At 31.9% G+C, this 24166-nt stretch overlaps 6 protein-coding genes across 6 annotated transcripts; 3 read left to right on the forward strand and 3 right to left on the reverse strand.

Annotated features, from left to right (window-relative positions):
• Positions 1 to 310: 310 nt before the first annotated feature.
• Positions 311 to 2321, forward strand: LOC108323779 (uncharacterized). Its single transcript, XM_017556513.2, has 4 exons — positions 311 to 503; positions 763 to 1024; positions 1259 to 1453; positions 1595 to 2321. Exons 1-4 carry the CDS (start codon positions 412 to 414, stop codon positions 1988 to 1990), a joined length of 945 nt encoding a protein of 314 aa, XP_017412002.1. The 5' UTR covers positions 311 to 411; the 3' UTR covers positions 1991 to 2321.
• Positions 2322 to 4700: 2379 nt separating this feature from the next.
• LOC108323780 (succinate dehydrogenase assembly factor 2, mitochondrial) lies at positions 4701 to 7479 on the forward strand. Its single transcript, XM_017556514.2, has 4 exons — positions 4701 to 5058; positions 5174 to 5300; positions 6934 to 7002; positions 7111 to 7479. The coding sequence occupies exons 1-4, from the start codon at positions 4865 to 4867 to the stop codon at positions 7255 to 7257; spliced, it is 537 nt and encodes a 178-aa protein (XP_017412003.1). The 5' UTR covers positions 4701 to 4864; the 3' UTR covers positions 7258 to 7479.
• A 624-nt stretch (positions 7480 to 8103) lies between these two features.
• Positions 8104 to 9625, forward strand: LOC108335040 (uncharacterized protein At4g14100). The gene is made up of 2 exons (XM_017570962.2): positions 8104 to 8650; positions 9135 to 9625. Exons 1-2 carry the CDS (start codon positions 8125 to 8127, stop codon positions 9341 to 9343), a joined length of 735 nt encoding a protein of 244 aa, XP_017426451.1. The 5' UTR covers positions 8104 to 8124; the 3' UTR covers positions 9344 to 9625.
• Positions 9626 to 10946: 1321 nt separating this feature from the next.
• Positions 10947 to 13366, reverse strand: LOC108334678 (uncharacterized). The gene is made up of 4 exons (XM_017570585.2): positions 13045 to 13366; positions 12848 to 12906; positions 11288 to 11405; positions 10947 to 11199 (listed from the first exon to the last, which is right to left on the reverse strand). The coding sequence occupies exons 1-4, from the start codon at positions 13254 to 13256 to the stop codon at positions 11121 to 11123; spliced, it is 468 nt and encodes a 155-aa protein (XP_017426074.1). The 5' UTR covers positions 13257 to 13366; the 3' UTR covers positions 10947 to 11120.
• An 840-nt stretch (positions 13367 to 14206) lies between these two features.
• LOC108334399 (uncharacterized) lies at positions 14207 to 16942 on the reverse strand. The gene is made up of 7 exons (XM_017570231.2): positions 16787 to 16942; positions 16428 to 16611; positions 16263 to 16312; positions 15423 to 15723; positions 15140 to 15328; positions 14757 to 14939; positions 14207 to 14538 (listed from the first exon to the last, which is right to left on the reverse strand). Exons 1-7 carry the CDS (start codon positions 16870 to 16872, stop codon positions 14305 to 14307), a joined length of 1227 nt encoding a protein of 408 aa, XP_017425720.1. The 5' UTR covers positions 16873 to 16942; the 3' UTR covers positions 14207 to 14304.
• Positions 16943 to 19353: 2411 nt separating this feature from the next.
• On the reverse strand, positions 19354 to 22883 carry LOC108320754 (probable beta-1,4-xylosyltransferase IRX10L). Its single transcript, XM_017552308.2, has 4 exons — positions 22355 to 22883; positions 20719 to 21107; positions 20401 to 20642; positions 19354 to 20078 (listed from the first exon to the last, which is right to left on the reverse strand). The coding sequence occupies exons 1-4, from the start codon at positions 22458 to 22460 to the stop codon at positions 19565 to 19567; spliced, it is 1251 nt and encodes a 416-aa protein (XP_017407797.1). The 5' UTR covers positions 22461 to 22883; the 3' UTR covers positions 19354 to 19564.
• Between the last annotated feature and the right edge of the window lie 1283 nt (positions 22884 to 24166).

A 24166-nucleotide genomic window follows, 5' to 3' on the forward strand; every position in this document is an offset into this window, starting at 1 on the left:
TCTCTTTCTTAACATTTGACTTCCACTCAAATGAGATTTTTAGTGAATTTTAAATGGGTTCTGACGAATATACGACATTGATATATAACGGTACATTTAGTTTTCATATTACATTGTTAAACTAAAAAATAATGTAATTTAAATAACCGATGCATATATAAAAATACAAAAATAGAACTATAAATAAAAATAAAATATATATGGGAGCTTGGTTTTGAAAATAGTGTAAGAATTCTGTTCCCTGAAGTATAGCTCTACACATTTGACCGAAAGGCCAAGATATATGGTGAGACCAACAACGTGGCGTGCATGCATGCATGCATTGCCACTCATTTGTGTTTGTGTGAGACAGATACAAGCTTCATCTCTTTGAACATGAACACCACATGGTTTTGTTGCTGAACCAACACAATGGGGCACAAAGAAAAAGCTAAAGAGCGAAAAGATAAGAGGTTGCAGGAGATATCTCTTCTCAGGACAATTCCTTATGCTGATCACCAGAGGTTCCTTTTCTTTTCATTTCCTTCTCATATATATCGCCAAATCTTCAGGATTCAACTTTATCCTCTTTTATACAATTTTTTATTTAATCAATTTATCACCGTTCTGTAGTTTAAAATGAATTTTAAATTATTCAGAGAATGTGATTTGTTGTGTATTGACCTTGATTTTTGGATCAAAGTTCAATGGAGAATCCGTGATTGATGGAACTAGAGATCCTACTCTTTTTCCACCTGTGTTTAATCTTGTGCTTATGAATAGATGGTGGTCCAAGGAAACAATTGCCGTGGTTACCGGAGGAAACAGAGGAATTGGGTTCGAGATCTCTAGACAACTTGCTGATCATGGAGTTACTGTGATACTGACATCAAGAGATGCTAGTGTTGGAGTTGAATCAATTAAAGTCTTGCAAGAGGGTGGTCTGCAAGATGTGGCATGCCATCAGCTTGATCTTCTCGACCCTTCTTCCATCAGCGAATTCGGTGACTGGTTGAAGGAAAATTACGGTGGCTTGGACATTCTGGTAAGCTTCTAAGACATGGATATGCAACTAAATCTGTGCCAAATTGTTAGAAACTTAGATTTGGTCAAGGTATCAGGAAATTGAATTGAAAGGATACCTCAAGGAGTTACATGAAAGCATAAAGACTATATAATTTTTTTGAGTTTAGTCTCCGTATAACACCAGCATGCAATGTAGCAGTAGCAGATGCCCTTATTGTGTTTGTAATTATGCCGTAATATCATTTTTCTGCAGGTAAATAACGCTGGTGTGAATTTCAACTTTGGGTCTAATAATTCCGTTGAACATGCTAATTTGGTCATTGAAACAAATTATTTTGGCACCAAGCGTATGATCGAAGCCATGATTCCATTGATGAAGCCATCCTCTGCTGGTGGACGCATCGTAAATGTGAGCTCGCGTCTTGGTCGACTAAACGGCAAACGCAATGTGAGTAAACAATATGTTGCATGTTCTGTAAAAGATTTTTTATACTTAGAATGAATTAGATAGCAATGGTAAAAGTTAAGAAAGTGGTAGGTGATTATGTAAAAGGTGAGTCTAAGTTGGTGGAGTTAACATACACTGCAGAGATTGGAGAATGAAGAATTGAAGGAGAAACTAAGTAATATTGAAACACTTACAGAGGAGCTGATTGATGATATGGTAGCAACTTTTCTGAAACAAGTGGAAGATGGAACTTGGAAATCAGGAGGGTGGCCTCCAACTTTCACAGACTACTCAATGTCAAAACTAGCAGTGAATGCATACACAAGGTTCATGGCACACAAGCTTTCTGAGAGACCAGATGGTGAAAAGATTTTTATCAACAGCTATTGCCCTGGTTGGGTGAAAACTGCTCTCACTGGTTATGCAGGAAGTGTGTCAGTTGAGGATGGTGCTGATTCTGGAGTTTGGCTTTCCCTTCTTCCTGATCAAGCTATTACAGGCAAGTTCTTTGCAGAGAGACGGGAAATTAACTTTTAAGCACTTAGTTCAACAATCAGGTTCAGACCATCTTCACAGAATTGAAGGAAATCTGCATGTTTGTCATTGTCAATGTCATGTCACATACAAAAGTAGTATTACTCTAAGTCATTTTGTTTTAGTGACTAGTTCATTATTCTAGATATTTGATGTTTCTTCACTGATCAGTGATCACTGATGCTTAAGGAAAAGGAAGTTACTGCATGTTTGTTACTTCAACTATGCTATCTTTACTTTTCTCATATCATAAGATACTAATTTTGTCAAACATTTGTTATGTTACAGACTAGTTTTACTTCCCAGCTCTTGCTACTTTATCTTCTTCTTTCAAGCTGACTAGTTGTGTCTCACCTAATTGATAAATCGATTTTACTAAATGTTTCAAAATCAATAAGCTGGTGTAGCATTTCGATGAATGAATAAAAAAATGTTACAATGTTAACAGATATTTCAATAAAATTATACTGTTTATTATAATAACTTTTTAAAATCACACTATCTAAATTATTTACTTTATTTATTAATTAAATACTTTAACTTTAAATAAAAATAAGACTAAAAAATGTAATTATAACTATGTAAAAGCATCTTTTTTTGTCTTTCTATCTATATGTATAAAATTATATATACGTGCTGTTTGGCATTAAAGTGTGTTATACTTCAAAATCAGCCTCAAAATGGGAAGAATGAAATTTCTAATACACCGTTTAGATACACACCACCAGGAATAATCAGAAATTATCAGATTGTTGAAGTAGAAAATTTTAAAAATGAAAAAAGAGTGAAGATGTGTTTGTTTAAACCATTTTAGAAAAAATATTTTTGTAATAAAATATCTCGATAAAAAAAAGACTGTCTACCTAAAAAACATCTATGATAGAAGAAAGGAATTTAAAAAAAAAAGAAAAAGAATAATGGAGATGTATTTATAATTTTTGTTAGATAAAATTATCCTCAAAATATGTGGAGTATGAGAATGACGCGTGAGCTTATAAGGTTTGATCGTCATCTACATAGTCCAAAAATATCATAGAGCTAAAAAAATTTCTAAGGAAATTTCGTATCATCAAAAGTTGATTAGTTATGAATAACTCATTAGTTACTTTTTACAGTAAATAATAATTCTTTAAAAATAAAAATGAAAATAAAAACAATTATTTAAACAAATCTTTACCCACATGAAAAATATTAACTTAATCTAAACTTAAACCTAAATCATTATAAGTAAGGTCAAGTTAGGTTTATATAGGTTCGATATCATCGAATTAGGTTAGATCTAAGTTATATCGAGAAAAATTATACCTAGTTAATTTAGTTAAATTAGGTCTAAATTGTGCTAAATCAGATTAGGCAAAATTTTATTACATTTAAGTTCAAGTAGATGGAATTTGATCCTAATTTAAAAATTAAATTTCAAATAATAAAAATTAACTAAAGAGTAATTTTACAATTATTCTAAAATATTTAGGAGTCTATTTACAATTTATAATATTTTATAAACTCATACAATTTTAAAAAATAATTAAAAGTTAATTAAAACTTTATTTTAATATAGTAATCAAGTACACATTAACCCTAAATTTAATTCATTTGTGTGTAAGCTTTGGAAACAAGATTTTCTCAAATAACTCATTTGATAAATCAATAAAAAAAATATTTCAACAATTAACTATAATTGAGACACTTCTTCTTTGTGCACCTCATTTTATAATTTTCATTCTTTATTTTCTTCTTTCCTTAAAAAGCATTTTGTTCTTTTTATATAGTTTAAATATTATTTTCCAAATTCAACCATTTCCTCTATTTTCTACCATTTTTTTTGTGATTAATTTTGATCTAATCGTTAATACAATACTCTCATTTACCTAAAGTCACTCAAATAATATTAGTAAAAGGTATTCTAACGTTTAATTCAGAAAAAGTTCAAACACTCAAGTATTAGATGCAATAATTAATAATCACCAACTATTTTACTTGAAACTTTATTTATAAAAATCGTAATGAACGTTTACTGACCATTGGTATAATTATCGCATATTCACACTTTAATCACAATTATTAAACTAATTTGTATTAATCTCCTTAGACCATTTTAACTATATCAATTGTACTTTCAATCAATAAATATTCGTGGTCAAAACATAAGGAACTTTATTAGTTGTAGTCTCATTAAATGTTTTATTAGATTAAATCTAGTTTCAGAAATAAATATCAATTCAACCTATTTCTATTATCCAATTGTATTTATATATAAACTTATCTAACAAAAAAGTAAAAGAAAATAAAAGGTTGTCTGCTTAATTATTTCTCCCAAAAAAGATAGATGTGAATGGGGATAATAACTCTTTTTTATAAGAACCACATAAATGTATTTATGAATTTCTCTTGAATAAAATTACCCTTAAATTTTGAAGTAGTTTTAAGGTATTCTTTTTAGTGTCTCCATTCTTTCTTTCTTTCTAAGAAAATGAGAAGTCTTGTATTTTGTGTAATTTAAGAGAAAAAAATGTCAACAATTTTAAGTGTTAAAAGAGTTAACAACTACTTTTAACTAAAAGAAGTATTTATTTTACGGTAAACAATTACTTAAAAACAAATAACTTTTTAACACTATCCTAGTTATCAAAAAAAAAATCAGAGATAGCTAAAAGAGAAAATTTAAAAAAAATTGCTTTAATATTTTATATTTTATCACCTTTACTTCTTATTGACAGAGGAAAAACAGTAGGAAGTGTTACGAGAGATGCGTTCGGTTTTCGATGTGGGATGTGGAGGAAATATAGCCACGGTAGCGCCACCAGCAGCAGAAAGGTTCCACCTTTGCATAAACCTGCCTAAGATACCCACAAGCAACGCAACAACCCAATCCTTCTCATGGCTTCCTTGCGTATCACAAGATTCATAACCAACCTTCTCAACTCCTCCTCTTTCCCAAAATCTCAGAACCCCTTTCCTAGAACCCTTTTCTCCCTTCACCCTTTCACATCCCACGCTGCCAACGATTCTCACTCTCAATCTCTGAATATCGATCTTTCCAACGAAGAAAGCAAAAGACGCTTGTTCAACAGGTTCTCCTTCTCAATCTTCCGTTCCCTTTTTTTTCGTTCTTAAATGATATTAAAAGTGATGTGTTAATGAATGATCATCCTTTTTTTAATCATTATTTTTTGGCAATTCCCTTAGGCTATTGTATAGAAGCAAGCAGCGAGGGTTCCTGGAACTCGATTTGGTGCTTGGGAAATGGGTGGAGGATAATATTCGCTCATTGGATGAAAATCGCATTCGAGCTCTAGTTCATGTTCTTGACTTGGTACTCTCTTTTCCACTTTATATATTATTATTATTTCGATTGGATTGTCATATTTCAATTAAAACTATTGTAGTTACCATCATGTAATTAGGGTGATCATTAATAACACTGGCTAATCAAACTGCTTAGCTTTATTTTGGTGTTCACTGAGAGATTCTGTGAAAATTACGAGGGGTCTTAATTCATTGCAGTTGGATCAGATGAACAATTATATTTCTAGCAGTTAGACTGTTACTGGAGGCTTGTCAAACGACATGTTGCTAACACTCCATTAATTTCTTAATTTTTTTTCCTTTTTATATGTTGTTTTTGTATAATTCCTAGTAGCTGCATTTTTCATTTCGTTAACTATAATGGAAAACAGTTACTTAAATGTAGAAATACCATCCGGAATTGGAAGAGAACTCTATTGCTGCTATATTGAATAGAAAAGTCTCACATGTTTTGGTGAGGGATTTCATGGGAATGATATTTATGCATAGAAATAAAAAATCACAAAAAATCCGTAAAAATTTAATCAATGACATAATCCATTGAAATTTATGGGATTTGGAGTACCTTATATTTTTTTAGTCTTTTGAAATATCAATTGAATACCACTGATTTTGTTGTCACCTAAAACAAATCTTGATAGTTTTGATTGAATACCCCAATATTTTTGTATGTTTGAAAGTTTCTGATTAAATACCACAAGCCATTTTTTTGAAGTTTTTTAAATCTTTTGAAATTCCAATAGAATACACCCTTACTAACTTAATAGGATTTATAGTAGAAATAATGGATTTACAATACACATTTAATAAAATAATCTGTTAGTACGGTGATAGTGCCATCTGGAAATTCAAACATTAAGAGTTTTTAATATACAAGAATATAGGGTATAGTTACATGTATTTTGGAGGTAACATGCTTATCTATTTAAAAGAACCTATCTTGACAACATGATCGTAGGCGGAGAAACTATTAAATGGTCCTTGCTAACTTTCATATGATACATTATCAAGTGTTACTAATTCTTTCTTATAAACAGGAAAGTTTACGTATGTGTTATATGAACATTGGTGGCACCATAGAGAGGTGGTGGTCCTGGACACCTAGTAATTTCTCATGTTTTATGCATTTATTGGGGGCTTTTTCCTCTTCATATGTGAAAATGGCTTTCAGTCAAATAATTACGATTATGCAAAGGTTGATGAGTTTTTTCAATGTAACGATTCTTTATTTTATTCGGGTTAGTTTTCTTGTAAATATTTGATGTGTCCGCTCTAAGAGGGCCTTTTTATGTGTGGAAAATTTAAATGGAAGTGTGGCTTCTTATAGTACAATAAAGGATGGAGTGGTGATTATCATCTTGATAATTTGTGAGATTATTCTAAAAGAAGTTGGAGAGGAGAGATTAATTTATCACCTTTGGAACTTAACCGTTTTATTTATACACTTTTAAGAGCAAATTAGATCTTGAATCTGTAAAATGAGAAGGAAGGTTAATGATAAATGTAGTTTGTTTGATGCTTTTGTTCTGATAAATAATGGAAATGCGATAACAACTTGTTGCTCATGTTTGGGAGGCACATACGTTGATTTTGAGTCTGTGTCACCGGGTTCACCTCAAAATCATGTTTCTGTTTTACAGGAGAATCCAGATTTATGGAACTGGATATCTGGGCAAGAGCAACCCCCGGAATCAATCAGCACAAACCCAGTGAGTCTTATTTTGTTATTTAAATGATGAAATTCCAATTTGGTTACCTGGTTAGATTTTTGTTATTCTTTGGGGTATGAATTCTCATGCCTGTCGATTGTTGCACAGGTCTTTACTGCAGTGCGAGAAGGAGTTATGAAAAATCTTGAGAGTCATTCTGCTCCTGAAACAAGAGCAACACCTGGCCAACCATGGGTAAGAGGCTGGGATGATATCAAGAAATTCCGGGGTGGTCCCATTACTGGGAACCAGTAGCTTCGGAATAAACGATCTTTTCATTTGTAACAATGAAAAAACACATTTACCGTATTTTATACTACTATTTACAGTTATGTAACTGCAAAATAAAGGTATATATGGTAGCTACTAGAGAACAGTAAAAGGGATGAAAACTGATGGCATTCTGGAAGCTTGATATAGCTGATGAGTGATTTATACTGTGGCTCGAAATGCTTGATTCTGGATTTTCCGTTCTAATTGTGTGTCTTTGTTCGACATTTTTTGAACTCCTTCATCCTTTTCGTATGTCATTGTTACTATCTGAATATTGAATTGGTTTGTTCTATTCAGAACAAAAAAGCAAATGAACTACACTGATAAAAGAGCGGTGTCGTTGCTACAACTTCGGTTTCATTAATTTGAGGTTGCTGCTTGACATGGCCCAGATGATAGCAAATACAGTTGGGAAATTTGAAAGTTAAAAGTAAAGATGCAAAACTTGTTGTAATTCGAAGATTCTGAGACACTTTTTACGAGTTATGAGATTAACTTTTGGATTAGAAATGTAGTTAGTTAAAATATCATTGCGAAACATGTACTGTTTAGGATGTCAACTCTTAGTATTATAAACAAAAAGTTCATGGAATCAAATCTATTTAATTCTACCGTGATCAACAAATTTTTGATAGTTTGATGTATGTAATTTAGTGGAAAAAGGTTATTTTTACTAATAATAATAATTTTTATTCAAAAGCCCTTCGTTTTAAATTAAGAAACTAAACAACCATTTCCATTTTTATAGTTATGTTATGTATTGACTCGTTCAATTATTCAGGTAAACACGATTATAATATATAACTTTTTTTTTTTTTTTATCTTTTTTCACTGACTCTACAATGGTCAATGTCACGCCACATTCCTTATCTTCTTTCCCTTCACGCTTGCCCTGTATTTGCAATGGCCTCTGCAGCGGAAGCCATTAACGTCTTGTTCTTATTTCTCTTTCTTCAACATTTCCTATTCACAACAGCGAATGACTCAATTCCAGTGCCAGCTGATTGGCCGCACCAGTTTCATTCGGTTCTGTTCATAAACCGAAGCGGCGATCTCCAGAAGACGGACTTATGGTACGACTGGCCCAATGGCCGCAACTTCAACATCATTCAACACCAGCTGGGCGAACTCACCTACGACCTCGAATGGGACAACGGAACCTCCTTTTATTACACGCTCCAACCTTTCGACAAAACCTGCAAAATCATCCTCTTCGACGTTGGCATTCTCCGCCCTAACTGGCTCGACGGCGCTAACTACCTCGGCCAAGAGCATGTCGACAACTTCCTCTGCAACGTCTGGGAGAAAGTCGACTTCATCACCTACTACGAGGATGTCCTCACCCGAAGACCCGTCAAGTGGATCTTCTTCTCCGGTTAGTCAACTGTATACCTTTTCTCTTCATTTGCACGATTCCTCGTAATTCTCTATCAGATGCTGTTACACACTAAATCTGTGAGCAAACATGTCCTCAGTCATTTGCTACTAAGTTATGTTTGAAAGAAAAAATTTCACAACGAGAGAGAAAAATAAGAATGAAAAAATCGATCAGCTAATCAGTGAACTAAAATTAGCTTATTGATGAATTAAAAATTAGATTTTGGAGGATCGGGAAATAACTTTTATAAAGTAGTTCGTAAACAAGTTAATTTAGATAATGGAGAAACTGATTCCATTTTTTTTTTAATTTGTTTGGCCTAAAAGTGTTTGCTTAGAAATTTCTCTAACCAAACTCTAAGCATTCATGCTACTACTTTTCTGCAATATCGTTATTCTCGTTAATAGCTATTTATGTTTTTTGGTCTTTAGTTTATAAATGATTAATAAATGTTGCGTGGATATTGCTACGGTGGATGCAGGGATGGTTGCTCATGTGATGACATTTGAGGTAGGTGCAGTGCTTGAGGATGAATATTGGCAGGCTCCTGTGTACTGTTTTAATGAGATCAAGAACGAGACATCGGACAAAACGAATGCGGTCGTCTTAGAATCAGAAGATGGTGTTCCTGGTGGTTCTTCTCATGGAATGTTAATGAGAGAGATGCCACATTCTGCTTATGCTAAGTAATCGTGAGTGAGAATGGAGTTTGCACTTTATCTTTTGCAGCACATACAATAATTTCTTGAAATAATTTAGACTGTCTTCAATTAATTTTAGAGACAAGTGCGTAGTCTTCCACCTACGTGGTGATAATTCGTGGTTTGAATTCCTGTTAAACAATGCTTCCACATTCAGCATCGAACACTGCCGTAAACAAGACCATTTCTAAAAGAACATTGCCCAGGAAACCTAAAACAATGTATTATTTTTACGTTTTGTTATATTTTAGATTCCTTATTTAGAAAGATATGTCTCTGTTCCAACATGGCTTTATTTTATTCCAACAAAATTGATTCTGTTTCCAACTTAATTTTAATCTCTCCCATCTTTGGTTCTAGATACGATTCGCCCTTTTAGATGTGTAGGTTAGGTTTGGCCTTTCTTACATTCACTTTGTCTGTAATCCCAACTTAAGTCCAACCCTCCCAGGTGAATAGTCTAATCTATCTCCAATCTGCTATATGTTGATCCTTGATGTAGTGTTACTTGTCGTTAATTTGGTTGGTCTTAGATTTCAAAATTTTAATGCAGTTTTGCCATTACTCAGTCTTCTCATATGTGTAGGGCTTGTTTCTAATTTTCTGTCTCTCTAATAAAAAATGGAGTCTCTCATTCTTTGATGCATTATATCCATTTGGTCTCTACTTTAAGATACAATCTGTTATTTTTTTAGTTTATTTTCTTTTAGTTGTTAGTTGCAACATGCAAAAGTTCAGTGAGAAGAAATTTTATAATATGTAAAATATTGAAGGGGCAAAAATGTAAGAGCGATTGGACAGATTCCAATATTTAAAATGTGCAAGAGTTTGTGATGTCAGGGAAACAAAGAGGTACAAAATCGAAAATCCATCTATTTTTGCTCACTTTTAAATTCCTGTTTCCTTTGCCTTTGATCACATTGTGTTACGGAAAAAAAAGAATTGTTTCACAACATTTGACAACTGATCCAGGAATAACATATCATAAAAAAACTTTTGTATTTATAAAAACTTAAAAGTAAGATAGTAACGTATGAATGTAAAAAAAAAAAAAATAGATGTCAAAATATCATTATTTGTGTAGTACTTTAGTAGTCTACTTTAGCCGTTTATTGGCTTTCTTTATTTCAAATTCGTCCAATTATAGGAAGGATAAAAACCTCAAAGAAACAATACGGAAAACTTTATATAGTAAATCTGGAACTTGATCAAGATACTTTCCTCGAATCGTAAAGTGGAGATTCTTTACTCTTTTTTCACACTAACACTATCTTAATCTTTTATGTCAAATGCCAATATTTAATTCGTTTAAAAATCCTGAAAAATATGACGATCATTAAGTGCAGGATTTTACTGTTTATTCAGAATGCTCGCAAATCCTTGTATAGTTTTGAAAAGGTTTTGAGACCACAGTTCTCAATCCAGCTATAAAGAAGCTCGTGAAGGCTACAAGCACGAGGGTTTGACTGTGTGTTCGAGAGATTCCTTAGAGAAGAAAATCTTGACACCACATTTTCTTAGAAAACTCTAGACATTGTTGAAAACACAAATTTTGCAAAATGATTTTTATCAGGTTAATGGCACAAAGTAAATAAATCAATTCTCCCCTCTATTAACAACATTGCATTGCATCCTTGACCCGCCAGGGTTGACAAATATGAACATTCTTCTCTCTAAAAATAATTGTATCATTTATTGTATGGTCATTCTGACAGAATGAAGAACAGAAAAGGAAGGCATAAACTGCAATCAAACATTCATTCAGCCTAGTATTGGCTATTCAGATAGAAATATAATCCAGCAAGCACTGCAATTCCCACGACAACTGCAATAGGAAGTGCTTTCCTGGTGCAAAATTTATTGCATGATGTTAATGCGAAAATAATGTGGAGATATAATGACTGAGAGAAACAGATAAAGATTTATAGCTTACCCAATTGCTTCATCTTTCTGTAGTTCAGCTTTTCGTGCCTTTCTAACATCTGTGCTATTGGCATCTTTACTGACAGCTGGTGCATATGGCCTAAATCTTCGTTTTGGAGCACCACAAACTGCAAAACACTATTTATTTATGGCAATCATATGCACTTTTACCAACTTCTTTCCACTCGTTTTTTTCTGCTTCCACTAATTTTTACCAAGAGCCGGCTAACCGTTAACCATTCCATAAACACATTTTTCCATCTCTTCAGAAGTGTGTTTGAGTCAAGCATTTTTTAAATTGATTTGCAAAACCATCTCTTCAGAAGTGTGTTTTGAGTCAAGAAGTTGTTTAATATATATTCGAGTATTTTTATTCCAAAACCAACTTGATCGTAAAATAAGTAAAAAAAAAATCTATAAAAAAAAAAGAGTTGTTTCATTGCAAAGCCAATTTTAGACATGGGGTCAATTTCTCAACACAAAAAGAAATATATAAATATTTACCTAACATTGTGCTTGGTAGTATTTCAACATGATTCCCTATCATCCAATATCAATCTAAAACACTAACATTTCAATTTACAAAGAGGCTAACTCATTGAGGTATCAAGTGATTAATCTTGGTTTCCAATTGCAAAACAAGATTTTTTTTTAGTGGACAATGTTAATTGTTAGTGGGGTTGAACTCATATCCTCTTCCAATCTCTTCAAAATCCGCTAAACCAAAGGAGTTAAATCCACATCCTTTCCCGCCTTCTTCCAACTTTACCACTAAACAATCTTATATCTTCCATTGCGAAACAAGATTGAACTTATTTTGATGCACTGTCTATATTTTATAATATTTAGAAGAAAAAAGATTGAGTTTATCTGTACATGATCTTAATGAATAGAAGAATGTATTAATATGGTAAAATCTTATTGAATTATGATATATTATAACTTAAACTAATCTTTTAATATTTCTTTTACAAAACTCGCGCATGAAGAAAGAATATCAACAAGACAAAGGAAAATATTATTTCACAAACCTAAATATTCTACATTCGTTTATATTACTTTTATTTATTTTTTACTCTCATCTTTTTTTTTTTTAAATATAAAACTTAAATTTTTTTAGATCATTTTATTTTATTTTTGTATCTTGTATCAAATTAACGTAAAAGTGTATATGTTACCATATAAAATGGCTCTTGTGAATAAGGTTATATTCAGATTGAAGTTGGAAAGTACTTCGGAAATTTCAATACAGAAAAACATGCTTCAAGGCATCAAATCAAATGAAAAAAAAAGAGCGAAAAATGTTGCTTCTAAAATACAAATAAAAAAAATTGTCTTGTATGTATATTCATCCAAAAATTTTCATATAATTTCTCCAAACATTAATTTTCACAGAGAAGTGATTTTTCTTTATTCTATCTAGTAAGTCATAAGCTTGTGCACACCACACGTACCCAAAAATTGTTGTAAACTGTCGTAACTTTAATCCAAAAATTGTTGTAAGATACAGTTGCGAGTGGTTAGTAAGGGGAAAGAAGTTTGGGAAGAAAAACATGGAAGGAGCAATTACCAGGGCAGAAATAGTTATCAGCCAACTTTTCAAAGGGAGTTCTGTCATTGTAAATATACCTGCATCAATCAACAACAATAGCATTACCAAAACCATATAATTGCTGCATCAAACAACAACAAAATTTATATCAATTATCGCATATCTCTCAGTATTATATTGAAAACGCGGAAAAGAACAAAAAAATGAAGGTTGACCCGCAATCGCGACAGATATAGGCCTGTTTGGAAGCGACGCGCATGGAAATCCTAGGTGATGCTGAAATGAGGTGGCGGTGATTGGGATGAAGATGAAGATTGAGTGAACCAGAGAAGAATGAGGACTTGAGAGCAAAAGGGCTGGCGGAGGGTCTTCTCAGGCCACCATTCACGGTGGGGACGCAGTGAAGACTTGGTGCCTGCAATGCCATTTTTGCTCTCTGAGGCCCCGCTTTGTTGTTGAGTTGAGGATCACAGAAAGAAAGAACGAAAGAGAGAGAAGAAGAAGATAAGAGAAGAAAGAGAATGGTCGTGAAAAGAAAGAAGGGGATGTGCAAACGTGGCAAACTCGTTATTTCATGTTCAGGGAAAATAAACATTTTTACTTTTTTATTTATTTATAATATTAGGTAAAAAAGGGAAATGTATTTATATAACTTAAATAATACTAAATATTAAATAATGACAATACAATTGTTGTTATCTATTTTAAAAAAATAAAATATAAACTAAATAATAGAAATGTGATAATAACTTTTGACATGTGACTCTATATAACTTCGAATTGGCTTGAAAAAGAAATAATTCTTTTAAATAGAGCTCAAATTAAATCCATCGTGTAATTATGTATAAAAAGATAGGCTTTTTTTTTTTAGAGTGAAGTTGGAATTACAGAGTTCCAATGAAAATGGAATACTAATTACAATTGAATATGATTGTTTTTTTATTCAAGAAATAAATATCTCTTTGTTAAAATATTTTCAAAAATTATACACCAGTGGCTTGAAAAGAAATAAAAAATTACCATAAACCATTTTTATTGAAAATACATTATTTTTAAAGTCTGAAAGAAATAAAAAATTACCATAAACTGTTTTTATTGAAAATACATTTTTTCTTTAAGTTTGATAAGCTCAATAATATGTTTAGTTAACAATAAATATATAATAAATTAAACTTTAACTGAAAATTCGAGAAGTAAATTTTAAATTTACTTCAATCTCACAAAATTAATTGATAATAATATTTATATCTTTTATACATTTTAAATTGATTTTATTTCGATATTTAACTTGGGACACACCAAATCATCATCCCAATGTGCCAAAATTTGGCTTATAGACTAGTAGTAAGTTTTCTTAGTTAAATACATGTTTAAAAATTGAAAGGTATAGGAAATATTTATTAGTACATAGATTTTTTAGTCTCTGGTACAATTTTGAGCCATAAACAATTAATTAACATGAAAGCAGTGTTGCCTCAGACTTGTACAAGTGTTTTGTTGTGAATGCAATTGAGCACATTATCAAAGCTTTTTGTGAAGGAATCCAGCACCTGACGTTCGAGTTGTGATCCAATAGAAGGCCAATGAATCCCCAACTTCTGAATTGCATTGTAAATTTGTTGAGCCTCTGATACTTTGGCATCAAGAGTTCTTGAAAGAATGCCATGCTCCATCAAGGCTTTGAGAGCTTGCTCTGGCATCGTTGAAATCTACACACCCATAAAATACAAGGCAAGGTTATTTCACCAACCTAATAATAAAAATATATTGTAGTTAATATATAGCTAATATAATATATGCATTCATTAAAAATAAATAAAATAGTGATTGTAGACATTAAATAAACAATTTTTAAGTATATGATAGAATTATAGGTCTTTTTTAGAAGCACATAGATTTGAAAGTATATAATTTTTGCATTACTCACCGTATCCGGTCCAATAAGAGAATCAACATAAAATGTGTGAGGGTAAGCTGGATTTTTCACATTCGTTGAAGCCCACATTAACCTCTGCTTCTTGGCACCTCTCTTCTCCAAGTGTTCCCATCTTGGACCAGAAAACTTTTTCTGATAAAGTTGGTAAGCTAAGACTGCTTGAGCAATTGCACCCTACCACAATTGTTGTAACATTTTCAGGCCAAACATCCCAAACTGAAAAGGAGTTAACTATATCTTATACAAACTTTACAAAACAGAAATAAGGTTAAAATAAACAACATGTTTAGATTGAAAGTGAAAACAAAAACTAAAGTATGAAACATTTTCTCAAACGAAGCTGTCTGAATGTTAAAAAACAAACAGCTTCACACCTTTCCTTTGAGATCAAGAGCCTCAGAGGTACCAATTTGGTCAAGTTTTCTGTCAAGTGTAGTATCCACTCTACTGATGTAGAATGCTGCTGCACTCGAAACCTTGGAGAGATCAGTTCTCCCACAAGCCTCAAGGCCATCCAAGTAAGCATCAATCACTGCTTCATATCTAGGGAGGCAGAATATGAGCTGTTTCAAAAACACAAACTCTGAGGGTATTGCTGCTGCAGCTATTGAGGATCAAAATTTGTGGCATCAGAAAGCACATAATTAACAAACTTACTGTGGCATTCACACTTATCCCCAGAGAAATAACCTCCTTCATAGAAAGAATGGACTCGTCGGTTGCAGGAATTTTAATGTAAACATTTGAACACCCAATCATCTTATGAAGCCATTTTGCCTCTTCAATTGTCCCCTTGGTATCATTTGCTAGCTTGGGGGAAACTGCAACAGATACATATCCATCTACCCCATCTGAATCATTGTAAATTGGCTCCAAGATTTTGCAAGTATCATGTATGTCTTTCACTACTAATTCCCAATAGGCACCCTCTGTGTCTTTTCCTGCCCCTACCAATTTCCTACTTGATTGCAAATCAAATTAATAATATTTTGTATCATACCCAGAAAGAAATATCATCATACATCAGTTGCATATTCTGGATATCAAGGTAAACCGCAGGTCTCGTTTTTGTTAATTAAGATCCTCTGACTGTTAGTTTAAAAATGTGAAATGAGTGTATTCATTCCATAAATTCATTAACAGTATATATATATATATGGTATTTTGATTGATTTAACTATCTTTTATTGTTCTGACCATTCATATAGTAAGAAGTAGCATTTGGTAATGGTTTCCCTTTCTTGATCTCTTCTACCTCTGAAGAGAGAAAAGTTAGTATTTACCTCCTACAAACTCAGATTAAGGGATAAACTGACCATTATACATATGTTAACTGAATAGTGTTATTAATTATTGATTTGAACAGTAATTAATTACCGAAAGTAAGTATTCAAATCTCTCCTCATTACAGGAAGCTAAGGGCAAAACTATGGACTTCATTTCCTATTCTTGCGAAAAGGTTATCTCTTGTGAATCCAAGATCAAGTTAAAAACTACCTAAACTGTTCATCGTAGGCATTTGAGGATGAAATAGCTCTCTCAAAAATCTGCAATGTGAGACCATCGTACAGCAATCAAGACCAATACACTGAAAGTAGCCAAGATAACATAGAAACTGATGCAAAAGAAGATAGTTTTGAGGCAAATAAGAAAAGTAAGCACCGCTGGATTGGTGGTGACACCTCTGATCCCATTGGCAATGAAAGGAAGCAAATCTGAAACAGGACGACATAGATTGTCATAATAAGGGCTCTGTCGCTCCTTCTGGAAGAGATGGTGAAGAATAGTGCTTTTGATCTTTGTCCTATAACTGTTATGTTCCATTGTTCCTCCCAGACAGTGCAAACTGAGAGTAGAAAAAGCAATGGAAGGGAAAGAAAATGAGAATAAGATGAGAGATAAGATGTGAATGTGGTGCAACCGTGCAAGTGCAGCTTTATTCAGTAAGAGAAGAAGAAGAAGAAGATGAAGATAAGGGTGTGAGTGAAATGTGATGTTTATGAGTTGTGGGAGTAAGGAACCTAAAGGGTCTACTCTGAAACCATGTTTGGGGAGTGAAAAAGCTTGAATTTGTCACTGGAGAAGCAGTGGTTGAAGCCATTGCCATGGCTATTTTTCAGTGGAATGTGCAAAAACTACTGCAACCAATCATTTGTGGTTATTAAATTCATTAACAGAGGCTCTTCAGACTCTGAAATATTTATTAAATTATTAAAATAAACTCAGCTTATTAGAATTCTTTTTCTCCAATACACCTTTTTAAAAGAAATTTCTAAAAAAAAAACACTAATGTCATTTTATTTTTGTAACAGTTAAAAATTCGACCCCTCCAAAATTTTAATTGCTTTTTTATTCCAAAAACTAAAGCTAAAATAACAGAAAGTACATAAATTATTATTGAAAGTTAATTCGGACAAATAATTCAATATTTACGGATGATTTTTGACCCTACACACATGAGTGAAGAAGTTGGGCATGTTTATCAATAATAGATCATTTATGCGACGTAAGCATCATTTTATATTTGCATTAAGTCTGTATGAGTTTTTGTTATTAAGAACTTTAACTAGATATTACTAATTAATTTTTGTAATTTGTTTGGATCTTGATATTATAGTACTTCAAATATGATGTCATATAGTTTGGTCGTGATTAATAATAATAATAATAATAATAAAATAATGATGATGGTGTCAAATTTTAAATTTTTTATTTTTTTCACTTTTCTCTTCAAACCATTATAATGACAATAACAAATATATAAAACCAATATTACAAAACCTAAGTTTGTTAGACCTTAAATTATTTTCTATGTTTTCTCTTTTTTTAAACCATTTGGAGAAGTAAAGAAACATTAGATTCATTTAGAAAATTTCTTTAAAAAAAATTATTATTTTGGGAAAAAATTCAACCTATTTTCTTTAAAGACGCGTATAGACAATATTTATCTCATTTTGGATGATTACTTGTTCAACAACATTTGATTCTTTTGGGTATTAATATTTCATATCTCATTTGATTGAAGACAGTTTTGTACAATCACTTTAAATGAAGAAAAGTATTATGGAAAAAGTAAAATTATTTTTTACATAAATAATTTAAAGTTAATGTGTAGAAGCTATAATTTCTCCAAAAGTTTATTTCTTGGAAGACTTTTGTTTTTTTTCTTATTTTTCTATCCTAAAACCGTATTTGAAGAAGTTTTCTCCAAATAGAAACAGACGTGATGTAATAATTGAGCTTTATTTCTTTCGACAAAGACAATTTTTACAAGTTTTAATAATTTCCCATAACATCACGTACATTTAAAAACGATTAATGTTTTAATATAATTTAATATTTCTAGTACGACTATAACTTTTATTTTTTAACCTCTCTTTTGAATCTACATCAGTTAAAAAAATGAAGACAACTAATAAAAATTAACATTCAGTAAAATTTAGATTGTTTCCATTGAAATAAAAACAAATCCAAATTGATTATATACTTTAATTTTTTTAAGTGAGCAGTGAATAAAAATATAAAGTGTTTTCATATATATATATATATATATATATATATATATATATATGTGTGTGTGTGTATAAAATAATCAGAATTAAAAATTATTTTTTAAGAACAAAAGAAATTAAATGTTTGATAGATGTCATCACTATAATTTTCATCAAAACACTTTTGTGTATCGTAACATTCTTTTTTTTTTTTAAATTTTCCTAACTTCAATGATTTAAAATTCAAAATAATAAATGTAACTAATTTTCTTATAACTTTTTAAATTAGTAATAAAATTTCTTAAACGATCTACAGTAGCGCATATGTTTATATCTTGTACAATCATATTAAGAAACTAACTACAAATATATTCTTTTTATAACACACAACTTAAATTTTAGTGAAGGCATAAGACGAAGGCGTCATTGGTCATACCTTGTAAATGAATCTCTTTAAATATTTTAGAAGTCTTTGTAATTAGGTTAATAGTCTTTATAAGCAAAACAATGCATAGATTCAATTAAAGATGTGAAATTCTTGTCATAAAAGACTTAATTTGCACTCTATTGGCTCATAAAGTAGGTTCTATAACCATTTGTTAGTGATTTTTTATTTGTCTTTTCTTTTTCTATGAATAAAAAAATTGTTCAGTAGTATAAAAAAAATAGAGAAAAAAAGAATATGTACATAAAATTACAAAAATAACCTGCATAAAAAAATACGTGTAATAAATAAAAATATTTTTATCTTTAAATACTTGTAAATCTCTCTCAAGTCCAACCAAATATAGAAATGTACAATTTTTAAGTCCTTTCCTTTTTTTTTCTTCCTCACTTTTACCTTGACCAAAACAATGTGCTGGTAATATTGAATCTTCATTTCAAACTGATATCATCAATTTAACATGAAAATATCAGCATACCAAGACTTAAATATTCTGTGTAATAGTGCCAACATTTAGTATTCCATCTACCTCAAATAGAACTGTCTCTGAACAATAATACATGCAAGAACTACTGTGAAGTTAATTGCCATCACAACTTAATTTGCAGCGCCATCCAATTTACAGAGTCCAGCATGCAGTATAAGACATGTATTAGGAGGAAACAAGAATCTGGAGCATACTATGAAACCTCAATCATGTTGCAAAACGGATTACATGACCTAATGAATTATCTATGGAAATAACAAAATTTACAAAACAAAAATAAAGGTATCTCATTTATCAACCCCTATGAACACTTTGGGAGGATTGAGCAAGAACAATAAAGAATCCTATAACGGCCTCAGAAAAAGCAATATAAATGTTACCAAGGTTTAAGGTCAGCCACAGGTCCAGCAGTCCAATTCAAGATCTTCTCCCCTGGTTTCAAGAACACGGTGTTGTCATGTGGCAGCTTCCTTGCCAGTCCATTTAAAACTTGATGGAAGGCATCTCCAGGTTGAGCAGGCTGTGGGAAAAGCATTGCTTGCTTCATGGAAGGGTTAGCAAGCAATCTTTGCTTCCTTAATATGACTTCTGGTGAGATAGATGTGAGTATGGTATCCAACTTTGGAACCTCCTCCTCAGCAACAAACACTCCTATCTCTTCCCATGGGATTGCATCAGCAAATGGCAGCACGATGTCATCTGCAATAATAACAGGTATACAACCAAATATCACAGCCTCTACCAATCTTGGGCTCCAAGGGGCCCATCCAAGTGGGCATAGGCAAAACACAGCTCGTTGCATGTCCTCATAGTACGTGGTCGGATGCTCAGTGGAGACATCAAATAGAGGATTGTCCTTAAAGTTCTCCCACACTGCTGCTCTTGCACCTCTGCAAGATTACAGAACATGGCCGTTTGATCAATAGGGATTATTTGTTGATCCAAGCTTCTTTTGTTATTGCATACACTGATGCACACTTGACTTTCAATGTTTTGTTTAGAAAGAATCAATTTTAGGTAAGGAATAGATCTTAATATGATTGACTTGACTTTTATAGTTAAACAAAATACAATATTTATATGAATCAAAGTCCTTACTAGTAATTGCATCTTTCGAAAAAAATGTAAATCAGCTTTCTTATGCATCTATTATATGAAAGAAATAAAAGGCTACACTCAGACCTTCTCCTTTAAACTTGTAATAAGGCCTACCTTGCATAGTAACCACCTTCAGGGTCATTGCCAACATCATAAAAAAGTCCTCGGAAGTATACAAAAATGGACCTGGGAGTCTTATCAGGAATTAGGTGGGTGTGCATTTTCTGTGGTGGAGCGTATGGAGGAATGGTAATTGAGCCCTCTTTCAAGCATACATGATTCCTCTGTCCAAATGTTTGAACCAATGTAGCACGCCTTAGCAGTTGAAGAATCCCTCTTTCAATTGCCTTCTCTTCCTGTAAAAATTAATATAAATATATAATAAAAGTGGTATAAATAATGAAAATTGAAAACAATGCACAAAATTTGTACCTGGTAATGAAAACATGCCCCAAAGTCGTGAGGAACCACAAAGAAGTGATCTGCCCCCTCTGTGCGATTCCAATAGGGCCAGTTTGAAGAAATAAGCTGTATGGCACTTCTCATCATTCGTGGTGACTTGAAGGGTAAAGGGAGGCCATTTGGTGTCAAGTCACAAGTGGTGTATACAGGGGTATAAAACCAGTCAGCCTCTTCCGGATTAAGGGTACGGACAGGGCTAGATAAGAGAAACCGGTGCATAAAGATTTCAGCAGCAAACATATGGTTGAGGCATCTCGGATCTTTTTGAAGAATTTTCTTATTATACTTACTTGGAAGTTCATATACAAAAACCTTCAACCTTCCCACTGGATCATCTTCCAATACATCACCAGCACTACCTGCAGTTGGTTCAACCACACCATGCTTATAACCTCACAGATATAAAAAGTGTATTGGACTATAGTATATCTCCAGAAATATAATTGCTTAATGTAATTCAATGAGAGAGAGCACAAAAAACTGCTTATAAACACCTTAAAATCCCAAGGGTCAAAAAGGATAGACCATAATTTTATATATACCTTGTTTAACTTAACAACCATTCCAGCTACTTCCTGATGCTATGTTTTCAAAATCTATACATCACTGTGGCAAGTTAATATTAATGTCTTCATAAAATTTAGACACGTGTTCTGTCAGGGAGTAGCGTTCATATTTTGGCTAACATTTCCCCCCTTTTTAGCATTATAAGGCTCAAAATGCAAGAAAAGAAGTGAATATTCTGCAAATTGTAGAGTTCCAATTTAAATTGTAATCAAGTTTCTGTTGGTAAACAAGATAATTTACTTTTAACTCTTCGGATAAGAGAGGAAGGCAACAGAAATGTTGAAATTTCTATTACAATAGTCCACTATCAAAATTGAAACTCAGAAGCCGGTAAGAGAGCCCCCTAGATTTTGAAAAACAAACCTTAAAAATGTGTTTACAATACATTGTTTTTATGCCTTTGGGTACATCAGATTGCCAATCTATAGAAATAACAGAACCAATAGACAAAAAATTATCAATCTACAATCTACTAGCGTAAACAAGTTCATGGGCAGACCAACCAAAACATTTCTCAGATACCCTAATTAATTGTTATGTGTTCTCTGAAATCAAGCACAACCATGAATAGTCCTAAGGCGTCATTTGGCATGCATTACCATTTAAGGTACGCAACCTAAGCAGTTATTCATTATCCAAACCATTAACCCAATCGCAGTCATTGAACATTGAATATTGAAGCAAAAATACAGTCAAATTCCAGTATTTATAGTATCTAATTAAAGAGCTTGGTACTTTTGGATCTTTAGAATAACCATCCACATTCAATGCTGAATAACCCAATGCTCAATGGTTGAAACAATAACTTCACAAAAAAAAAAAAAAAAACTCGTCAACTTATGCAACAAATATCCTAATCAACCTCAATCACAACCGGATCTTAATCAAACTCATTCACAGTAACCACAGACACAACACTGAAAACCGCAATACAATGCGGTCAAAATCAACATCAAACATAACCACAGTTAATCGATCACGACCAAAGTAAAGCCAAGCAAAAGGAAGAAGCTAAAAAACAAAAATCAGCAAAAAAAACCTGAGATTCTTTCAGTTGGTTGGTTTCTGCCCAGCTCCACGGCACCAATTGTAAAGAGAAAATAGGCACAAAGAAACCCCAAAAAACTGAATTTCCACATACCCATTTTTGGTTCCCCAGCAAAGAAATGATTTTGGATTGAAAAATGGAAAAAGGGGAGTGATGGTGATGAAGGGTGGAACTCCAAAAGAAGGAAAGTAAGTGTTTATTATAAGGAAGTCAATTCTGGTCAGAAGAAGAAGGTGAAGGTTGAGAAGTCACATGGGAAAGTAGTTGTGGGAGGTTTCTTGGCAATGGGGTTTCACGAGAACACTTTGAAGAAGGAAAAGGACCTCAGCAGCAACAGAGAGAGACAGATTTGAACATTGAGGGACCAACAAACAGCATGTGGATTTAACTTGAAGAAACAATGCTAAAGAAAATTGAAGAAGAAGAAGAAGAAGAAGAAGGTGATGAATTGGAGGAGAAGGATTTGCAATTTTCTTTGTGAGGTTTGATGCCAAGTCCATCTCACAATTTAGACACCAAAATTCAATGACATCACTCTCTTCAATTTAGCTTTAACCGACCCTTCGTTTTACTTTATGTTTTTCTCCCTCCAAAATGCCTTAAATTCACTTTTTGGTTATATAATTTTTATTATCGAAATTAACATTTTTAAATGAAATCAAAGTAATGAAAGATGCCAAATACTCTCTTACTAGGAAATTATTAATAAAAAAATCGAAACAATAGGGATTATTTCAAAACTATTATAACGAAAAATAAACTCAATAAAAATTTAGTCATACTAATTACAATAAGATTAATTTATGTGATTTTGCTTTTTTAAATAAGGAAATTAGTAAAAATATGAATTTACTTGTAGATCAGATTAAAATTATCATGTACAAGTCTTTATACTTTTATATAACTTTTAAAATTATGATTTTTCTTAAAATCTTAAACCGAAATTATGAAGAAAAAAAATAGAAGTCTCCGGATTTCAATGCGGAAATCAAAGAAATATTATAAGGTTTATTTGTACAAATTTTCTATAAACACTCATTAAAAAATTGAATGAATTTTGTATGAGTTAAAATTAATTCCGATATAAATTAACGTGTAAAAGTTATTGTCTAGTACTTTTTTGAAAATTTCTTTAACCTCCCAATAAGTTAATTTTATTATATAGAGAAAAAAACGTTTTTATTTTATTCTCTTAATAATAATTAGGAATAAGTTTATCTAAATATGTTTATAATCTTATTTTATTTTTCTACTTTCTCTTTCCAATGGTAATATAGCCGAATATTCTTTTTTTTGTCGTGTTGTTTTCAATTTTCCATATAATTTTGGGAATCTTTGAATACCAAACTAGTTTCACCTTATCTATGATAAAATGGTAAACATTGGTAGATTAATATGTTTTTCTTGTACACTATAAATACCATCTGCAGAAAGCAATTACACTTGAATGAGTAGGATTGGTTTAAATAATAGAGTCATTTTCAAGTACTTGAAATAAAAAAAATAAAAAACTTTACCCTCAATTAATTTAACAAAATAATAAATAGTGTATTGAAAATTGGTGAGCTTATTATCAAAATTAAGATATCTTTGTTAATATCACGTGTTTTCATGGAAATTACTTCAGACAGTTTATTTCCATATATCTATCTACATGACAAGATATCTTTTGAATGTCAAATGCCCTTAATGCTTATATAATGTGTTGTAAGAACGTGTGTTAAATAAGTGTACGAACGAATTAGAGGGATAATTAAATATATTTATGTTTAATTTTAATTATTTAATGGTGTAGTAAATGTA

Source organism: Vigna angularis, chromosome 1 (assembly GCF_016808095.1).
Source record: "Vigna angularis cultivar LongXiaoDou No.4 chromosome 1, ASM1680809v1, whole genome shotgun sequence".
Taxonomy (NCBI): domain Eukaryota; kingdom Viridiplantae; phylum Streptophyta; class Magnoliopsida; order Fabales; family Fabaceae; genus Vigna; species Vigna angularis.